The 22,180-nt window shown below is 42.3% G+C and overlaps 1 protein-coding gene across 1 annotated transcript in view; it reads right to left on the bottom strand.

Annotated features, from left to right (window-relative positions):
* The window catches only part of LOC145351119 (adenylosuccinate synthetase isozyme 2-like), an 84,110-nt gene that overhangs the window by 32,302 nt on the left and 29,628 nt on the right, over positions 1-22,180 (bottom strand). Inside the window, exons 2-3 of the mRNA XM_080200773.1 lie at positions 4,862-4,964; positions 2,622-2,690 (exon numbers count right to left, since the gene is read on the bottom strand). Coding sequence (XP_080056899.1) covers positions 2,622-2,690; positions 4,862-4,964 — 172 coding nt within the window. The remainder of the gene's footprint in view (positions 1-2,621; positions 2,691-4,861; positions 4,965-22,180) is intronic.

Genomic DNA, 22,180 nt, shown 5'->3' on the forward strand with positions numbered 1-22,180 from the left:
TTGAATCTCGTCAAAATGACGGACATGAACACACAAAAAGGAATTATTTTATGCTGCAGGCAGTTCTTTGAACTACACAGCTTGTGAAGTTGGCTGTGAACATCCAGATTCTGCTGTCTTACTGCAATTTCCTCCTTTACCGTTTAGAAATGGGAAACATTAAATTACTTTAACCCCTGCCCTTTTAATCCACATGTAGACGTTTTAAATAACCCGTTTTATTTTTATATGGAATTAAACCATATCAGTCCAATTGGGATGAGTTGGTGTTAACATTTAAAATGCACTTCAATGGGCCAGAATTGCTGTTCTCCCCTTATCCTGCTGAACTCCTGATTGAATTTTGGCTTGAAAAATAACCTCCATTTTAACTCCAGTTATTTTGAAACTACTTGGATTAAGAGTGCAAATTATCCACTTTAGCCAGCATGAGAATTCTTGCCTTCCTTGTCACAACAGCCTTAAATTCTGTGCCGTAATGACTATAAGAGCAGACATGAAAATTACAGTTAACTCAAGATGGTGAAGAATAAATCCAGAAATATTTACTTCTTATGAAAGGTTTATTCGACTTGTATCCCTTGGCATTTATAACAGTAGGAGGCAACTTGATTAAGAAGAATAAGATCCTGAGGCGTCTTGACAGGGTGGATGTGGAGAGGTGGTTTCCTCTTGTGGGAGAATTTAGAGCTAGGGGTCACCCATTTAAAACGGGGAGGGACAGTTTTTATTTCTTTTGGGACTTAGAGCCCTTGGAACACTTCCTGAAAAGGTGGTGGAAGCAGAACATTTGAATTTTTTTTATGGCAGACATGGAATGATTGGTTTTCTGAGGAAACTGTGGATCTGCACACCTAGATCCTTCTGTATGCTAATATTTCTAAAGGCTCTACCATTTACTGTGTACTTTCCTTCCTCTGTAGGCCTTTCAAATTGCATTACTCACATTTGGTTAAATTCCATTTGCCATCTTTCAGCCCAAGTCTCCAGCTGATTTATATCCTGCTGTATCCTCTGACAATCCTCACTATCTGCCACTCCCCCAATTCTTGTATCATCTGCAAATTTACTAATCAGACCACCTACATTTTCCTCCAAATCATTTATATATATTACAAACTGATTATTCTGGAACAATGCTTGTCACAGACCTCCAGTTAAAAAAGTACCACTGCTTTCTACGCCCAAGCCAGTTTTGTATCCATCTTACCAGCTCACCTCTGATCCCATATGACTTCACCTTCTGTACCAGCCTGCTATGAGGAAGCTTATCTAAGGCTTTACCAAAGGCTGTGTATACAACATCCACTGCCCTGGTTAAGTTTTCTTTACACTTCCTCAAAGAACTCAACCAAGCTTATGAAACACGACCTCCCCTTCACAAAACCATGCTGCCTATCACTAATAAGCCACTAATATCACTAAGCATCTTCCAGATGTTAGTACATTTGGTCCCAAAGAATCTTCTCCAATAATTTCCCCACCACTGATGTAAGGCTCACCGGCCTGTAATTTCCCAGATTGTCTCTTCTGCCCTTCTTAAACAGAGGAACAATGTTAGCTACTCTCCAATCCTCTGGTATCTCTCCTGTGACTAAACAGAACGCAAAGATTTTGGCCAAGGCCTCGGCAATTTCTTCCCTCGTCTCTCTCAGTATTCTGGGATAGACCCTATCTGGCCCTGGGTACTTGTCCACCTTAACGTTTGTCAGAAAATCCAATATTTCCTCCCTTCTTATCTCAAGATGTCCTAGCATGTCAGCATCCTCCTTTATTCTCACCATCCACCACATCCTTCTCCTTTGTGAATATTGATGCAAAGTACTCATTAAGGACCTTACCCACCTCATCTGGCTACACACACAAATTCCCTTTACTGTCCTTGAATGGACCTACCCTTTCCCTCCTTATATACACATAAAAAAATCCTGGGATTCTCTTTAATCCTGCCTGCCAAGGCTCATAGGTCCATTTTGCCGTCCCAAGTGCCTGTTTAAGCTGTTTCCTGTTATCTTTGTATTCCTCAAAAGCCTTATCCATTTTCTGAAATGTATGTATGCTTCCTCCTCCTTTTTCATGAATCTCCAAGTGGGTTTAAGGGGCTGAATGGTCTACTCCTACACCCTGTTCATATATTTTGAGAACATGAAAATCATAGTACCAGCAAGTCCACCAATGCAGTATCAACTGGATAACGAAAAGACGGAATCAACTGGATAACCAGAAGGAAGACCAATGCAGTGCTTATTTGGGAAACAGGGATTTTAAAAGGGAAATAGAGATTAAGGCCGGGGAATTGGGATTAACACAGCTGTCAAAATGAACAAAATGGAAGGGCGCATTTGACGAGTTACATAATGTACCCAAGTATATGTCTACAGTTGAAGAGTGCAGCAAATAAAAAGGAAAAACAGAACATGCATGTATACACATATGCATAAGAGCACATGCATGATGAACCAAATTACATAAATGTAGCTACTGCTGATATGAAATCAGAGACAAAAAGGATACCTCATGCCATTTCTGCTTTGAAAATAATCACAAACTGTTATTCTCCCATTACCGGCGGCACCAATATACTCAGACGCCCCGAGCAGCCTGAAATCTACTGTACTAACCATTTCCCTTCTTTGCATTCTTTGAAGCTTCTTCGAAGAGGCCTGGTAGGTGAACAACCACTCCATTACCTATAGAACACAAACTGTTAGCAGATGAAAAGAAAGGCACAGAAAAAAATTACACAAAATGAATCATGATGCAGGGTGCAGGTAAAGCAAAAATGGATTTGGTGTGAATAATGTTGTTGAATAGGAAACCCATGTTCAATTCCCAGATGGACTCTCTCAGAAATGATCTTTATTAGTTCTGGCCAAGATACTGGAGAAACGGGAAAGTTTTATCACATATAGGAAAGATGTGCAGTAACCATAGCCTGCTAGCCCAATTTCTCAGTTTGGTTTCAAAGATAAAAAATGCAAAACAATTAAATTTGGTGTACTTTCTTTTCCAAGGCTTTGATTCTATTTGCCATTATATTTTGAGGAATGGTTCCATTACTGGAAAATAATGAAGGGTATGGAAATCAAAGTTGAATTCTCAAGCAGCAGCTTGTACCTTAAACGGAGATGTTTCTTCACTACTGAGCTACTAATCGCAGTGGCTCATCAACCTGTATGTCTGGTGCTGGCTTTTAAATATTGGATAATTATAGTAATTAAATATAAACACGTAAACACACTTCAGTAAGGGACTAGCATAAAGCACTTTCCCACTATCTATTCTTTTACCTAGCAGCCTTTGGTTCAAACATTATAGGGTGCAATCCAAGCACACGTAATCCCAAGCAATTGCCACCTCAAGTGAGAATTCTAAATTCATTAGAAACAAAAGAAACTGAGATATAGATGGTCATGATTTATCAAATGACATAACCGTAATCTGTCAGGATTTTGCTGCAACAAATTAGATATTTATCTCCAATATACATTTCCTTCATGAACAGTCCTTCTTTGCTGTGAAATGTGAAATAAAGTTCTTTACGAAAGGAGGTTACAGAACTGCAGAAGTGATGAACACCTCACTAAATCCAAATAACTAACTTACCATCAGCTTAATTAAGAACAACATTGTGCACAATCTAATTTCTAACTTCAACATACTGGCCTTTTAAATTAATGGGACTGTATGTATTATCACATGGATTTCACTAAAACAGAATGTTTGGCAGTATCTTAATGGTATATTACAAATCCAAGTACCAGCAAAACAATTCTTGGTAAGAAATCAAAAGTCCCACCTGGATTTTACTGTCATAACTCAGACCCTCCTGCTCCCACTCTCCCCCACTTCCTTGAGTGAAGATGAAGATAGCGTGTAATGACATCGAGTTGATAATACAACATCAATATGCCAGTCACTGAAACTATGGAAGGCAAGCTGGTACAGAAGCGAAAGGCACCCACCATTTTGAAACTGCCAATCAACAAACCATTGAACCAATTGTCTGCAATTTTTCCGGCACTGGATGGGAGAAAGTTTGGGAACGTAGATCATAACAAGGGTGGAGGAAAAGGCTGGCAACCTGGACATGGCTGCACGCAGCAGCACATTCTGCTGAAGTGGCAGTACATATATGATTTCAGACTTCATTTATTGACTTTTTTTCAGATTCCGAGACTGGGGACCATTAAATCTGTTAGCTGTGACCAACTTCCCGTTTGCATTATGACCCCTTTGCCACAGGACATCCCAGCCTAGACACCCGAATGGGCACAGAGAAACCCCCCCATCCCTTTGCCCTGCTAAATGGCCACCTTTTTGCTGGGCAGCCTCTAATTTGGCTGTCTGATCTTGATTCTTTGAGCTGAGACGGTGGAGAGAGGGGCAAGCAGACTATTCATTTTCCATTCTGTCTCCCTTACGCCACCAAAAACAAAATGCAGCTCAGGACCGCTGAATTCCCTCAGCACAAGGTCAATTTGAAAGAAAATCTAGTTGCACTGTCCTTGCATAACTATGAGAGAGGAGCAAGAGAAACACACGGATACATGGTAGATAATTAAGCAGTAGGAATAGAAACTAATTAAGGCAGGGGGGTGGTGGGTAAAGAAGTTTCAACCGCTTGCCTCTAAGAGAACACACAGCCAATAGAACTGAAGCTGTAAATTTCTTTTAGTGCAAGCGCAGTTCTGTAGCAGGTCACAGCAACAACTTTAGTTCTACACCCGACACTAGCATTTGTCCACTCAACCCTCCAAAAGGTGCCTTTAAGCTGTAACATTTTTCAACCAAACTTAAAAAATGATTACATAAACAATTCAGGTTTATTGTTGGAAACAATAGGTACCCGAAAACTTACCAATGAAAGCAATAGCATTGGGGTTGATGATCCCACTGGGTAAAAGGTGAAAATCATATTCAACTGAGTTGACCACGACAGTGTGCCCAGCATTGTTTCCTCCCTGTGTATGACAAAAGAGGTTTATGAAACATACGTTTGTCTGCCTGCCTTACATTTCAATTTGTACACTCCTCGGCACTCTGTGAGCTAGGTATCAATATGCTTGCGCCTTTCTGGGTGAAGAGGCTCAATGTGAAGATGTGACCTGTCTTGGCCACCTCCACCCCAGATCACAAAGTTTACTTCAGGCTATACTGCAGCCTACCAGATCTGTACAATAGTGAAAGGAGTTATAAGAACATAAGAAATAGGAGCAGTAGTAGGCCATCTAGCCCTTTGAGCCCGCCCCGCCATTCAATAAGATCATGGCTGATCTGAAGTGGCTCAGTTCCACTTTCCCGCTTTCTCCCCATAACCCTTAATTCCCTTGCCTACCAAAAACCTATCTACCCATGTCTAGCGAGGTAGCCTCCACCGCTTCAACGGGCAGAGAATTCCAGAGATTCACCACCCTTTGAGTGAAGAAGTTCCTCCTCAACTCCGTTCTAAACTGCGCCCCGCCCCCCCCCGCTTTATCTTGAGGCTGTGCCCTCTAGTCCTGTTGTCCTTTCTGAGCGGGAAGAATCTCTCTACCTCTACCCTATCCATCCCCTTCATTATCTTATACGTCTCTATAAGATCCCCCCTCATCCTTCTAAACTCCAACGAATACAGACCCAGTCTATTCAGCCTCTCTTCATAGTTCAACCCCCTCATCTCCGGTATCAGCCTAGTGAACCTCCTCTGCACTCCCTCCAAGGCCAAAATATTCTTGCGCAAGTACAGCGACCAAAACTGCACACAGTACTCCAGCTGCGGCCTCACCAGTGCCCTATACAGCTGCAGCAAGATCTCCCTGCTTTTATATTCAATCCCCCTTGCTGTAAAGGCCAGCATCCCATTTGCCTTCTTGATCACGTGCTGCACCTGCAGACTGGGTTTTTGCGACTCGTGCACAAGGACCCCCAGGTCCCTCTGCACCGTAGCATGCTGTAGCTTTTCGCCCTTTAAATAGTAATCCCTCCTATTATTATTCCTGCCAAAGTGGATAACCTCACACTTGCTAACATTGTACTCCTCCTGCCAGGTCCTCGCCCACTCGCTCAGCCTATCCAGATGCCTCTGCAGACTTTCCACACCCTCCGCACAATTTACTTTTCCACTTATCTTTGTGTCATCAGCTAATTTCGACACCCTACACTCAGCCCCCTCCTCCAGGTCATCTATATAAATGGTAAATAGCTGAGGCCCCAGCACCGATCCCTGCGGCACTCCACCAGTCACCAACCGCCAATCAGAATAGCACCCATTGATACCAACTCTCTGCCTCCTATTAGGCAACCAATCCTCTATCCACGCTAACACCTTACCCTCAACTCCATGCCCTCTAACCTTCTGAAGCAACCTTTTGTGCGGCACCTTATCAAACGCCTTCTGAAAATCAAGAAACACCACATCCACCGGTTCCCCTCTGTCTACCGCACTAGTCACATCCTCATAGAATTCCAATAAATTTGTCAGACACGACTTCCCCTTAATGAATCCGTGCTGCATCTGCTCTACCAAACAATTCTTCTCAAGGTGCCTCGCTATTTCTTCTTTGATGACGGATTCAAGCATTTTTCCAACATCAGACGTTAAACTAACCGGCCTATAATTCCCTGCCTTTTGCCTGCTACCTTTTTTAAACAATGGCGTAACATTAGCCGTTTTCCAATCTTCCGGCACTTCCCCTGAATCCGGCGAAGTTTGGTAAATAATCACTAAGGCATCTACTATCACCTCTGCCATTTCCTTCAGAAGCCTGGGATGCATACCGTCCGGTCCTGGGGACTTGTCCACCATCAGTCCCGCTAGTCGATCAAGCACTACCTCTCTAGTGACAGTAATCGCATTCAGGCCCTCAACTCCTACCATCCTTCTATCTTTAATATCCGGCAAACTATTTGCGTTCTCCTCCGTGAAGACCGAGGCAAAAAACTTATTTAAGGCCTCAGCCATTTCCTCATCTCCCACCGCTAAATCCCCCCTCTCATCCTCTAAGGGTCCAACATTCACTCTAGCCAGCCTCCTCCTCTTTATATATTTATAAAGACTCTTACTGTCCTTTTTTATATTTAGCGCTAGTTTAGCTTCATGGTCTATCCTTCCTTTCTTTATCAACTTGTTAGTCAATCTTTGTTGGTTTTTAAACCTGTCCCAATCTTCTACTCGCCCACTACTTTTAGCCACTCTAAACGCATCAGCTTTTAATTTAATACTCTCCTTTATTTCCTTCGATAACCACGGCTGATTATCCCTTCTCCTACGTTCCTTCTTTAGATTGGAAAACGGCTAATGTTACGCCGTTGTTTAAGAAGGGTGCCAGGCAAAAGGCGGGGAATTATAGGCCGGTTAGTTTAACGTCTGTGGTAGGTAAAATGTTAGAATCCGTCATTAAGGAGGAAATTGCGAGGCATCTTGAAGGGAATTGCTTGATAGGGCAGACGCAACACGGTTTCATTAAAGGGAAGTCGTGTCTGACGAATTTACTGGAGTTCTATGAGGATGTGTCTAGGGCAGTGGATAGAGGAGAGCCGGTGGATGTGGTCTTTCTGGATTTTCAGAAGGCGTTTGACAAGGTACCTCACAAGAGGTTATTGCAGAAGGTCAGGGGACATGGAGTTGGGGGTAGGGTGTTAGCGTGGATAGAGGATTGGTTGTCAAATAGGAGGCAGAGAGTGGGGGTCAATGGGTGCTATTCGGATTGGTGGGTGGTGACTAGTGGGGTGCCCCAGGGGTCGGTGCTGGGGCCTCAGCTATTTACCATTTATATAGATGATCTGGAGGAGGGAACCGAGTGCAGGGTGTCGAAATTTGCTGATGACACCAAGATTGGGGGAAAGGCAAATTATGCGGAGGGTGTGGAGAGTCTGCAGAAGGATCTAGATAGGCTGGGCGAATGGGCCAGGAAATGGCAAATGGAATTTAATGTTGGCAAGTGTGAGGTGGTCCACTTTGGTAGGAAGGATGGTAGGAAGGACTATTACTTACGTGGCGAAAAACTGCAGCAGGCGACGGTGCAGAGGGACCTCGGGGTCCTTGTGCATGAGTCGCAAAAACCCAGCTTGCAGGTGCAGCAGGTGGTCAGGAAGGCGAATGGGATGCTGGCCTTCATAGCGAGGGGGATTGAATATAAAAGTAGGGAGGTCTTGCTGCAGCTGTATAGGGCATTGGTGAGGCCGCAGCTGGAGTACTGTGTGCAGTTTTGGGCGCCGCACCTGCGCAAGGATATTTTGGCCCTGGAGGGAGTGCAGAGGAGGTTTACTAGGCTGATACCGGAGTTGAGGGGATTGAGCTATGAGGAGAGGCTGAATAAACTAGGCTTGTACTCGTTAGAGTTTAGAAGAATGAGGGGAGATCTCATTGAGACTTATAAGATGATGAATGGGATGGATAGGATAGAGGTGGAGAGACTCTTCCCGCTCAAAAAAGACAGTAGGACTAGGGGGCACAGCCTCAAGATAAAGGGGAGGTGGTTTAGAACGGAGTTGAGGAGGAACTTCTTCACTCAAAGGGTGGTGAATCTCTGGAATTCTCTGCCCGTTGAAGTGGTGGAGGCTGCCTCGCTAAATATTTTTAAGAAGCGGGTTGATGGGTTCTTGATAAGAGAAGAGATTAAGGGTTATGGGGAGAGGGCGGGAAAGTGGAACTGAGCCACGACAGATCAGCCATGATCTTATTGAATGGCGGGGCAGGCTCGAAGGGCTAGATGGCCTACTCCTGCTCCTATTTCTTATGTTCTTATGTTCTTTACCATTGGAATAAATTTCTGCTGAGCACCAAAAAAGATCTCCTTAAAGATCCTCTTCCTCAGTAGTCCTGCCGACCAATCTAGCTGTCACTGTTAGTCAGGAACCCCATATAGCTTAATCTTTGCAGTCACTTAGAGTGCTTACATTAATAGTGTTCTTTACCTTAAGTGTTCATACTATTTAACTGAGCTAATGGGGTTCTAGTTTTTGATTTGATTTATTTTTGTCATGTATTAACGTGCAGTGAAAAGTATTGTTTCTTGCGCGCTACAGACAAAGCATACCGTTCACAGAGAAGGAAACGAGAGAGTGCAGAATGCAGTGTTCCAGTCATAGCTAGGGTATAGAGAAAGACCAACTTAATACAAGGTAAGTCCATTCAAAAGTCTGACAGCAGCAGGGAAGAAGCTATTCTTGAGTTGGCTGGTAAATGTCCTCAGATTTTTGTATCTTTTTCCCAAAGAAGGTGGAAGAGAGAATGTCCGGGATGCATGAAGTCCTTAATTAAGCTTGCTGCTTTGCCGAGGCAGCGGGAAGTGTAGACAGAGTCAGTGGATGGGAGGCTGGGCTGCGTGATGGATTGTTCAATCACAGGATTAGAACTCTTGAACTCACTACTTGAGGCTTTTCTCATGCCTCCATTTGGAAAGAGAAAGATATAGTTTAGCCATAGAGAGCACAGCATTCAGATCTGTGTTGTTAGCTGATCTCACAACAATAACAACAACAACAACAACATCTCAAGGAGCTTCACAGGAGCATTAGGAAACAAAATCTGACACTAAGCTACAAAGATATATTAGACAGATGACTAAAAGCTTGTTTTAAGTAGCATCTTAAAGGAGGAGAGAGATATACGGATATTTAATGTGGGAAGTTCAGAGTTTAGCTCCCAGAAAGCTGGTGGAATGATCAAAATAGAGACGCAAGAGGCCGGAATTGGAAATGCATGGAGATCTCTGGTGACTGTAGGGCAGGAGGAAATTGGGGTTTGGGGGAGGGTATGGCTAGGGGGATTTGCAAACAAGAATGAGACCTTCAAAACCATTGTTGTTGCTGGATCAGGAACTAGTATGAACACTTAAGGGAGGGGAGGGTAAAGAACACTATTTATGTAAGCACTCTAAGTGACTGCAAAGATTAAGCTATATGGGGCTCCTGGCTAACAGTGACAGCTAGAACAAGGAGGCATCAGGCAAGGGATTGGCAGGGGAGGCCTTGGGCTTGTTACCTAGCCACAGTCAACTAGCCTTCTGATACTAATATTTTGGTTCACCTATGAAATGGTTCAGCATCTGTGGAACTATATTTCCCAGCACTAACGGGCTTTTCCAGGAAAGCAAGGGATAAAAACAGAATGGAAAGTTAAAAAAACTTGAGACTCAAAGCCAAATTCTGACTCCAGTCTTTAAGTTACAAGAAAAAACATGATAATAAAACATGTTCAGAACAGGGTATTTATTAGTTATTTTGATAGTCATGGGGCATTACTGAAATCCTACTGATGTGTAATTGACATAGTCCTGTAAAGCATCCATCCCACCTCTCCGTGCTTCGATAGTATGTGAAAGGTAAGAAAATGAAATTTCACGATTCTTGACTGGTGAAAAACAATTATTATTGAGATTGACACTGTCCTTAATAACTTCTTGTGTCTGCAAGAAAATGTTTTGAACTTCATAACTATTTTAAACCAGAGGCAATACTTATGTTTATAGTCTGTCATCAGTGATGGGGTCAGTTTGGGGTGATGAATTCAGAGCATGAAATATATTGCGCACAGCATTGGCTGCTCAGATCCTTGCCTTCTCTCCTCCCATTCCCTCCCCTCCCCCTCTCCCAAACACAGTTCGCAAGCTCATCACAACACTAGGGAATTTTAAAAAACAACTAAGCTGCAAGTAAGAATCCTCTGGCACCAACAATGATGCTTGCTCCAGCATAGCAGCGATACAGTAAGGACAAGTCACCCAGATTAACACTCATTCAGTAATGCATAGCACTGATGTGTAACAAATCCCACTGTTCAACACATTGCATCATCAATGGGCAGTTGCTCATCAACCTGACATCCAGTGCCCATGCACACTGCCAGCAATCACAATGTTGTAAATCGCAAACCACTCCACCCACCTCCCCCCCCCGCTTCTTTAGTCAGATGAAAGGATATTTTGGGTCTTCAGCTGAGCATGTGACAATAACACTCCATTAAAAAAGCACGCAACAAACCTTTTGGTCCTGGGCCACATATTAATCATGACCTAGACATCATACCTGATCATATGGGGAAGAGACAGGACAGGGCTTTAAATACTTCAACAGTTGTTTTCGGAATTTATGAAAACATGACAAGTCTTGCATCACAAAACTAACCTGCATACACCGATAAGGCTAGTGTTAGTTCACGATATCAGGAGAAGACAAATTTGGCCATCTGTCAGCAAGAGATGACAAGCAATGACCTGAGTTTCTCCACATGGCTGGGAAGGAGGTCAGGAAGAAACAAGAGACAAAATGATCAACTATCATCAGGGAACTGGTGAGGGGATTGAGGGGGAAGGTGATGTTATGCCAATTCGTCCTTGCAAACGGCCAGTTACCAGAGTTGGCAGAGCCATAACAATAGATTTATTGTCTTGAGCCAAGGAATGCAATAGTGTCACGGGTACTGCGTAAAGTTCAAACGATCATCAATTTGTTGTCTTGAGCCAAGATTGCAATTGTATTACAGGGACTGTGTCAAGCTCAAAAGATCAGCAAGAGAAATTTTTGTGCTGTGTCCACTTAAACAATAAAGTATAATTAGATAACAGATCTGATTCTTACATGTTTGGGAGCTTGTCTCTCAAGAGGATGATGCACAATGCACTTCCCTCAATATATACCACAGAAAAATGGATTATCTAGTCATTTATTCATGAATTGTGGGACTTTACTTGGCTGTAAACAGGCAGCGGATGTGCTTACATAACACCATCAATACACTTCCAAAAGCAATCCATTGGTTGTAAAGTGCTTAGGTACGAGATGAAGTTCTACCTTTTCTTATTACAGCTAGTAGATATGCCACGTGTGGGGAAGCATTGGACTAAATGGATTAAAAATACAAGAGTTACAATGGTTCAATATTAAGCATGATGGCTCAAATCAGATTTCTTCTGCAGCAGTTTGGTGTCAATGCTATTTAGGATATCCAAGGGCAACAGTGGAAAAGCCAAGTTTTCTTGAGAAAGAACTGTTTGCTTTTTGATTATTAGAGAGCTCCTTAATAAACCCAAAGAGTGTATAATCAGAAAATGCTCAATTGTAAATGTTTGTTAGATTTTGTTCACTTTTCTGCAGATAAAAGAGTTTGAATATTGAGTAACATTGGAACTAGGCTGGAAGGGCATCAAACCTCAAGCAATGTATCATGACTCTCATTCCAGTTCCAAATAGTCCAACTATTATTACCTATACAGAATTTTATTTTAGTCTTCCTTTCTACACCTTGAAGTTTATCGGCTAGAGCTTGTTATTCCCATTTGAGTTTCAATCTTTCATTAATGCTTTCAAATTCCACCACTGGAATCAGTTTCGATCAATAACTGGAATTTCCACCTAAAAATGGTCAAGTCTACTGAAGAATACAAAAAGGTTGTGGCTTCTAACATGTCTATAACTTATCCATTTGATTGGCATCTACCTTCGTCTACACAATCATTCTAGGCACATTAAATGCCTATCTACTCTGAATGTCCTTTAGTGCCAACTCAAGGGCAGAGAGTATCCAGTTACTGTATACTGGCACAACATCTGAATAGCAAAGCAATGAAATTATAGCATATGCTAACATCCCACAGCTTTGTACCAGGACACTTTACAAACTTTGGCCCATCACTGAACTACATGTAAAATGGCATACCATTGATAACATTTAATTATTTGCAACGTTGACCTGCTCATTTCCAAAGTGTTTTCTACCAACAGCTTGCATTTATACATTTAACATAAGAAAACGTCCGAGATACCTCACAGAAGCACATGGAAAAATAGACACAAGCCACATGAGAGACTAGGCGAGTTAACCAGAAGCTTGGTCAAATAGTTCCGTTTTAAAAGGAAATATGCAGCAGTTAGTGGAACACAGAAATTTCAGGACAGAATTCTTGCAATGGGGCTGAAATGCAATATATTCGTTAAGGGGAAGTCAGGTTTGACAAATTTATTGGAATTCTATGAGGATGTGACTAGTGCGGTAGACAGAGGGGAACCGGTGGATGTGGTGTTTCTCGATTTTCAAAATGCGTTTGATAAGGTGCCACACAAAAGGTTGCTTCAGAAGGTTAGGGGGCATGGAGTTGGGGGTAAGGTGTTAAGAACATAAGAAATAGGAGCAGGAGTAGGCCATCTGGCCCTTCGAGCCTGCCCCGCCATTCAATAAGATCATGGCTGATCTGTCGTGGCTCAGTTCCACTTTCCCGCCCTCTCTCCATAACCCTTAATCCCCTCTCTTATCAAAAACCCATCAACCCGCTTCTTAAAAATATTTAGCGAGGCAGCCTCCACCACTTCAACGGGCAGAGAATTCCAGAGATTCACCACCCTTTGAGTGAAGAAGTTCCTCCTCAACTCCGTTCTAAACCGCCCCCCCTTTATCTTGAGGCTGTGCCCCCTAGTCCTACTGTCTTTTTTGAGCGGGAAGAGTCTCTCCACCTCTATCCTATCCATCCCATTCATCATCTTATACGTCTCAATGAGATCTCCCCTCATTCTTCTAAACTCTAACGAGTACAAGCCTAGTTTATTCAGCCTCTCCTCATAGCTCAACCCCCTCAACTCGCGTGGATAGAGGATTGGTTGTCTAATAGGAGGCAGAGAGTTGGTATCAACGGGTGCTATTCTGATTGGCGGTTGGTAACTAGCGGAGTGCCGCAGGGATCAGTGCTGGGGCCTCAGCTATTTACCATTTATATAGATGATCTGGAGGAGGGGGCTGAGTGTAGGGTGTCAAAATTTGCTGATGACACAAAGATGAGTGGAAAAGCAAATAGTGCAGAGGGTGTGGAAAGTCTGCAGAGGGATCTGGATAGGCTAAGCGAGTGGGTGAGGACCTGGCAGGTGCAGGTGTGAGGTTACCCACTTTGGCAGGAATAATAGTAGGAGGGATTACTATTTAAAGGGCGAAAAGCTACAGCATGCTACAGTGCAGAGGGACCTGGGGGTCCTTGTGCATGAGTTGCAAAAACCCAGTCTGCAGGTGCAGCAGGTGATCAAGAAGGCGAATGGGATGCTGGCCTTTACAGCGAGGGGGCTAGAATATAAAAGCAGAGAGGTCTTGCTGCAACTGTACAGAGCACTGGTGAGGCTGCAGCTGGAGTACTGTATGCAGTTTTGGTTGCCGCACTTGCGCAAGGATATTTTGGCCTTGGATGGAGTGCAGAGGAGGTTCACTAGGCTGATACTGGAGATGAGGGGGTTGGACTATGAAGAGAGACTAAATAGACTGGGTCTGTACTCGTTGGAGTTTAGAAGGATGAGGGGGGATCTTATAGAGACGTATAAGATAACGAAGGGGATGGATAGGGTAGAGGTGGAGAGATTCTTCCCACTCAGAAAGGACAACAGGACTAGAGGGCACAGCCTCAAGATGAGGGGGGGGCGGGGCACAGTTTAGAACGGAGTTGAACATAAGAACATAAGAAATAGGAGCAGGAGTAGGCCATCTAGCCCTTCGAGCCTGCCCCGCCATTCAATAAGATCATGGCTGATCTGTCGTGGCTCAGTTCCACATTCCTGCCCTCTCCCCATAACCCTTAATCCCCTCTCTTATCAAAAACCCATCAACCCGCGTCCTAAAAATATTTAGCGAGGTAGCCTCCACCACTTCAACGGGCAGAGAATTCCAGAGATTCACCACCCTTTGAGTGAAGAAGTTCCTCCTCAACTCCGTTCTAAACCGCCCCCCCCTTTATCTTGAGGCTGTGCCCCCTAGTCCTACTGTCCTTTCTGAGCGGGAAGAGTCTCTCCACCTCTATCCTATCCATCCCATTCATCATCTTATACGTCTCAATGAGATCTCCCCTCATTCTTCTAAACTCTAACGAGTACAAGCCTAATCTATTCAGCCTCTCCTCATAGCTCAACCCCCTCAACTCCGGCATCAGCCTAGTAAACTTCCTCTGCACTCCCTCCAAGGCCAAAATATCCTTGCGTAAGTACGGCACCCAAAACTGCACACAGTACTCCAGCTGCGGCCTCACCAATGCCCTATACAGCCGCAGCAAGACCTCCCTACTTTTATATTCAAGGAGGAACTTCTTCACTCAAAGGGTGGTGAATCTCTGGAATTCTCTGCCCATTGAAGTGGTGGAGGCTTCCTCGCTAAATATATTTAAGACACGGGTAGATAGGTTTTTGGTAGGCAAGGGAATTAAGGGTTATGGGGCGAAAGCGGGAAAGTGGAACTGATCCACTTCAGATCAGCCATGATCTTATTGAATGGCGGGGCAGGCTCAAAGGGCTAGTTGGCCTACTCCTGCTCCTATTTCTTATGTTCGTATATTCTACATGGCAAACAGTTTTACTTTTCGCACATAATACAGTGGAGGAGGCTGCCATCTGGCCATCAAATCTGCACCAACTCTCTAAAAGAGCATCACACCAGACCCTCCTCTGCCCTATCCACATAACTGTGTATTTACCATGGCTAATCCACCTAACATACATATCTTTAGACACTAAGGGACAATTTAGTATGGCCAACCCTCCTAACTTGCACATCATTGGACTACGGGAGGATACTGGAGCACTTGGAGGAAACTTACACAGACACAGAGAAAATGTGCAAACTCCACACAGATGATGACTTGAGGCTGGTGTTGTGAGGCAGAACTGCTGACCACTGTGCCAACCCTAAGCAGCAAAGAAAACTTGGATAAAAGTGTTATCCTGCAAAAGTTCAAGATATCTTTGATAATAAAAAGCTAACATTGGAATTGCTCAGCAGGTCTGACAGTTTCTGTGGCCAGAGAGAAAATCAGGTGTGGGTTCCAAAGAAATGTCACATTGGACTTAAAATGTTAACTATTTCTCTCCTGCTGAGTTTTCCCAGCACTCTATTGTTTAACATTTCAGGTTCCTAGTCTATCAGAACTGAGCAAGTTAGAAATAAATAGGCTTTGAGCATGTGAAAGTCTGAGGGGGGTGCAAAGAACAACTAAAAAACAGCAGTAATGGGGTGAAGGACTGGGGAGACTAAATGGCAGTTTCATGATGCAAGGCTGAAGGAAGAGGTTACAGCACAAATAAAACAAATGTTTCCAGAGGGGGTGTGAACGGCAGGATAGCTGCTGTCCAAACACAAAGACAAATTAAGAACAAAATTAGGAATAAAAATCCAGATCAGTAAATAACATGAAACAGAATGTGAGCAAAAGGTTGGGGTTTAAAATCGTTGAACTCAAAAATTGAGTCCTGAAGGCTGTCAAATGCACAGTTTAAAGATGTCACACTGTCCCTCAAGTTTGCATTGAGCTTCACTGGAACACTATCGGAGGCCAAGGACAGAAAAAGTCAAAGTGGGTACAAGGTGAAGAATTAAAACAGCTGCAACTGGAAGCTCCAGGTCAGGATTAAGGACTGAAAGGGGATGTGTCACAAGGAGTTATTCAGTTTATGCTTGCTCTCTCCAAGACAGGAGGGACCATATTTCAAGCAGTGAATAACATAATTTTAATTAAAGCACGTGCAAGTCAATCGCTCTTTCACCTGGGATGAGATGCTGGATGTTGAGAAAGGGGAAGGTAAGAAAAGGGCTGGCTTTCCATCTCTTGTGTGCACATGGAAGGGAACCATAGGAAATGGAGAGTAGGTTGATTGTTTCAGGATTCCAGCATTTAGCTCTTGTCTCAGATTTCATCTGTTCAGTTTAGTTAGTTTATTTCAGTTAGAGGACCTCTTCTGTCTTGAGCAAGTTGCCATTTAAAGAACATTGCCACCAGCTTGAAAACTGAAATGTATACTTTCAGCAGGTTGTTAGGAGAGTTATATACTGGTTACTAACACCCTGACAGAAGAGAAGCCAATATACTTATCACTAAAATTAGCACATTTTATTCCATAAATATTTTACTTGTTAAATGCAATACTCTGGATAAGGGCCCACAGTGGCTCAAATTAATTAAATTTACACAGTTATGGTATATCTTGAATAGTTTGGTCAGCATTTTGGAGCAAAAAACAAACACTCCACAAAGAAGTTAGTGTTGCTTTTAGCCTAGAAGGGAAGGAAAAAGGCCTAAGATAAGCAGCACCTCACCCACACATTGCTGATGAGTTGTTAAAACATAATAAATATATCCACAATGTTTTAAATAAGTGAGCTACCATGCAGAGGTATCAGAATGACTGAGGGTTTTAGAATTGGCTGATCATACAATGAAAAAATCCAGAGGGAAAGGCAAATGTGCTTTAATGTGCTTTAATGCTCAAGCAGGTATCTAGGACATTTTGAAATCTACACGTGTGGGAACATTAATGGGGAGAATATTTCAGTTTTCACATTTTCAGCAGGTAACACTCAGTAAAATAAAATGATTTAAAGTCTTTTTGAATAAATTGGTGTAGATGCAAGTTCATCAATCTTTCTAATCCACAAAGAGTAACTAAAACTCTGTGATTCTATGGACACACAGGTCCAGGTGCAGCATAACAAGAGTGCATTCAACTGCTTCACTGCATTTGAAAACCTTTGGGAACAATCTCAATGGGGCCAGTATAATTGCCTCAAAAATTTGTGCTGAACTGAAGTCAGCAACTGGCACCTGTGAAGTCAGCAAGTCATACAAAGATATTTACGTGCCAGTGAAATATTATGCAGACATTTTCAAGTCTTTTTTTTGCAATACAGAGAAAATGAATTTCATTGCATTGCCAGCAGACAGGGAGTATAACTAACTGATGGACACGTGACTTCACACAGTGGGTACCAAAATCAACACATGACAAACTATCCCAGTGTTCTCACTACTTCAAATTGTTCCTCAGGAGCAACAAGTGGTCACAGAAGGCAAATTTTATCCGACCACGCTTTACTGAAAGTCTAACACTTGTTCTTGGGCTTTGACTCTACATCCAGCCAATGTGAAGTCATGGATGGACAGATTACATGCAATCCAACGTACAAAAATTTTAAAGAAAGTTGCTCTTTTACAGAGTATAAAAGTTTTTCTGGTATGTTTGCGCAATCATTTGCAAGAGATAGGAGGAAAATCATGGAGCCAAAGCACGTTCCTATGTAATCACTGAGCAGTAGCCTAGATGAAGTGATTAAACACTAATTTATACAGGCTATAAAAAATCAACTTCAGCGACGGCAGATCTTTTAAAGTATATATCACAGGAATCCAATCTTGCACATGCTGCAAATCCTCAAGTTCTGTTGCTAAGTTCAGATAGGTATTAAAGCATCTCCTTTTTTGTTACCCTGCTGGTATTAAACCTACAAGAAAATTCACAACAGATCCACATTTGAAAAATACAGCACTGCACACTTCATCTCCTTCTGCAGTTTATCCTAACACATTAAACACTTAAATACTTGTGTTTATGAGACGGCAGCATCAAAAATATGATAAGCTAAAGATAATCTTTATGAGCTCAGTCACAAGTTTGTTTTTGGTGCAAACAAGAGAACAAAGATGTAGCTGGGAGGGGTGAAGGGAGACATGGACAAGTTACAAATTTCTCAAAAGCTTAACCCAGTTCCATCAACACCATTCCAAACTGAGTTAAAGTTACATCATAAACAGTTTTAGCTGAGAGCTAGTGCAGTGTCACCCAGTGTGTCGGCATGTGGCTGCTTAGAAATCCAGATTTGGCTAACTACATTTTCATTAGTAAACAGGATGTAAGTAACAGTCTCCATTATTGGGCATGTAACCTCAATTCTCATATACGTATAAGCCTGTGTTTTAAAACCTTTTTAAAAAATTCATTCATGGGATGTGGGCATCACTCGCTGGGCCAACATTTATAGCCCATCCCTAAATGCCCTTGGTGGAGCAGTTAAGAGTAAACCACATTGCTGTGGATCTGTAGTCACATGTAGGCCAGACAAGGTAAAGATGGCAGATTTCCTTCCCTAAAGGACATTTGTGAACCAGATGCATTTTTATGGTCATCCTTTGACTTTTAATTCCAGATTTGTATTGAATTCAAATTTCACCGTTGCCATGGTGGGCAATGACCTCAGGTCCTCAGAGCAATATCACTAAGGCCACTACTCTGGTTGGTAAAGCATGGCAGTGGTCAGGTAGCCGAGCATGGTCGGTGCATGCTTGGAAGGCCGAAGGACCTGTTCCTATGCTGTAATGTTCTTTGTTGTTCTTTGTTAAAGTGACAAAACAAAAAAGCCAAGGGCACAAGACTTTTTTTTTGATAGCTGCGTGGGCTTTTCCTCCATGGCTAGCTACTGAAATGGTGTGTGACATCAAAAAGGAGAAAGCTTCAGAACCATGGTAACACCAGCAGTAATCTATGAAGAGGGAAAATGTCATCATGGTCAGTTCAAATAGTGCAGCAGGCCAATACTGAGCATCTCAAACATGAAACACTATGTCAAAGAGCAAGCAGCATCCGATATAAATGTGAACAGAGTAAGGCAGGTCTGGTACACTTTGCTGAGAGTCAATATTCACTGCAATCGCTGTGATGAAGTCAGAACACAGCTTCTAACTAGTGGACAGAGTCCCACAAACTGTACCAATATGTGCTCTTCCTGCAAAATGCAACCTCTTCCAAACTTTCATGAAAAGAGAAAAGTTGTAAAAGTAAATACTTCAGTGAAATTTGTTGATTGTATTATATGCAAGGCATTTTCTGGTAAAATTGAGGCACAAATTCTAATGTCATGCAAGAGACCTGTGCTAGTCAGTCATTTCTATTAAACAACAGTGAGTTGGTTTAATCTTGGCCAATTTTCTCCAGATAAAAGATAATCCAATTCAAATATTTTACAAATGCATTTATTAATATTTTAGTGCATTACAAGTCAGCAATAAAAACAGGGAAGGAGAAGAAATGAATTGTGCAATACATTAGGCAACCTTTGACATAATATCAACAACTGCTATAGAACACTTTTAAGGCACATGAAAGCAATGACAATGCTGCAGTTTGCCAAGAAACTGATTTTATGCTCCTGTTGGCAACAAGATCATTGAACATAAGAGATTACTGTGGCTCCACCTCGACTGTTGAATCACAGGTGTATAAAGCAGCACAAACCTATCTGGTAGGACTATGGAACTATTCAAATTATTCCATTCATAAAGAGGAAGAGCTCACTGCAATGTCATCTGGCCAACCACATTTTTAATCTATACAGCAAGAAGAATGAATACAATTTGAATGATTAAGCAAAGCTCTGGTTGCATCTTTAAGTAACACAGGTTTAGAAACGTATTTTCTGAAATGCAGGGCTGCTATCTATCAATCCATCATTCCAATTCTCCATTCCACATTTGACCTCTTCCTTTTCAAGGGCACAGCTTCATTCACTTTATTTCAAAATTGCCACCTTCACATCCCTTTTTTTTAACAACCTATTCTCAATTCAATCTCCAATCTCATGCTCCCCCCTGCCCATCTCCAAGGCCAGCTTGGGCATCACTCCCTGTTCAAGTCTGGATTTTGACCCATCACATTCCATTTCACAGCAATGGTCAAAATCAGGAACAAAAATGCTACATGCCAGAAACCGTGCCCCTAGCACCTCTTTGAATGTGCCACAGGGTACAGTATGGTCAGCATTTCAGAATCAACCTCTGTCCACCTCCAAGGAGCTGCCCTCTTCTGATCTAACTCCATCGAAGCCAGAACATCAATTCCAACAGCTTCTTGCCAAGTGCAGAAGTTACATGACAGGCTTCATGGCTCTCTCCTACTGTTTGGTTTTATTTTCCCCAGTACCACAGTGACATCTGACATGCTCCATAACTCCATCCTGGTCCATCCTCATGTTTGCAGAGGACTGAGTGGAAACAATACGTTGCTCTGAGGGGCACTTCAATAGGGCCACAGCTGAGGTAACAAGGAAAATGGCATTTTATTTAGAGAACCAACACCAATATAAAAGTCTCAATCTCAGGTTGGCTCAAGGTCCACCTCATTACAATAGCACTGATTAATAAGATTCTCAGATACAATGCCGTGCTTAGGCCAACAACAGAAAAGTTTCTTAAAGAAATTGGTTAGTCCCTTCCATAAACTCCTTGCATGAAATAAGTAAAATCTGCCATCAAGCTGATTAGAATGTTTGAATTATCAGACTTTAGCAGAACTTTTGAGGTCTGGGAAAAATACAGAAGGGATTCAGATCCGTATGGTGGTCAATCATACTACCAATTTATAACTTGGGTCTGCAATTTTTGAAATGTGTGTGAAAACACCACCACCTGCAAGTTCCCCTATATGTCACTCACATCTTGACTTGGAAATATATCACCGTTCCTTCGCTGTAACTGGGTCAAATTCCTGGAACATCTCCCTAACCACACTGTGGATGTACTTACACCACAGGGACTGTAGCAGTTCAAGAAGGCAGCTCACCATCACCTTCTCAAGGGCAATTAGGGATGGGCAATAAAGACTGGCCTAATCACTGACATCCACATCCCGTAAATGAGTTTAAAAAGATTTCATATCAGATTTCTGCAACAAAGCACAGCCTGAAGAAACTCGGCTTGTTACTTCAGATTGCAGGAAATCTTTGTCGACAAGAAATTATGTCCACTTGAAGAAGATGCAGTGGGTAAAGATCTTTAATTACATTGAGAGACTGAAGAAACTGGGATAGTGCTCCTTGGAATAGGGAAAATGTTCAAAATTGTGAAGAGCTTTAATGGAGTAAATAGGGAGAAATTGTTACACTGGCAGGAAGGTGAGTAAACAAAGGACAGATTTGAGATAATTGGGAATAAAGAGAATTTTCATTTTTTACATTACGAACTGTGATCCAGAATGTACTGCTCGACAGAATTTTGGAAGCAGATGCAAATTAACTTCCAAAAGGTAATTAGATACTTAATTGAAAATGAGAAATTTGCAGGGCTATGGAGAATGCAATTAATTGGATATCATTTTTACAGAGCTAGCACAAGACTGATGAGCCATATAGCTTCCTTCCATGCTGTATGCATATATGAACCATGTGGGGTTCAGCTGGAATAGACAGAAGTAAAACAAGGAGGAAAAGGATCCAAACATTCCATTCCGCCAAATAAAATCATCAAATCACTGGAGGTGCTCAATGCACAATCACAGTAATATTAGAAAGGCTGCACAGGATCAATGTTTAATATCTGGTTCAATGGAGATGTCACCAATTTTTAGAATACACACAAAAGTGAAAAAGTAGTAAATGAGCTGTAACTATTGCCCTTTTACTTCCTTTGTCCTCCCT

This window comes from Carcharhinus amblyrhynchos, chromosome 12 (assembly GCF_965287045.1).
Source record: "Carcharhinus amblyrhynchos chromosome 12, sCarAmb.v2.hapA, whole genome shotgun sequence".
Lineage (NCBI taxonomy): Eukaryota > Metazoa > Chordata > Chondrichthyes > Carcharhiniformes > Carcharhinidae > Carcharhinus > Carcharhinus amblyrhynchos.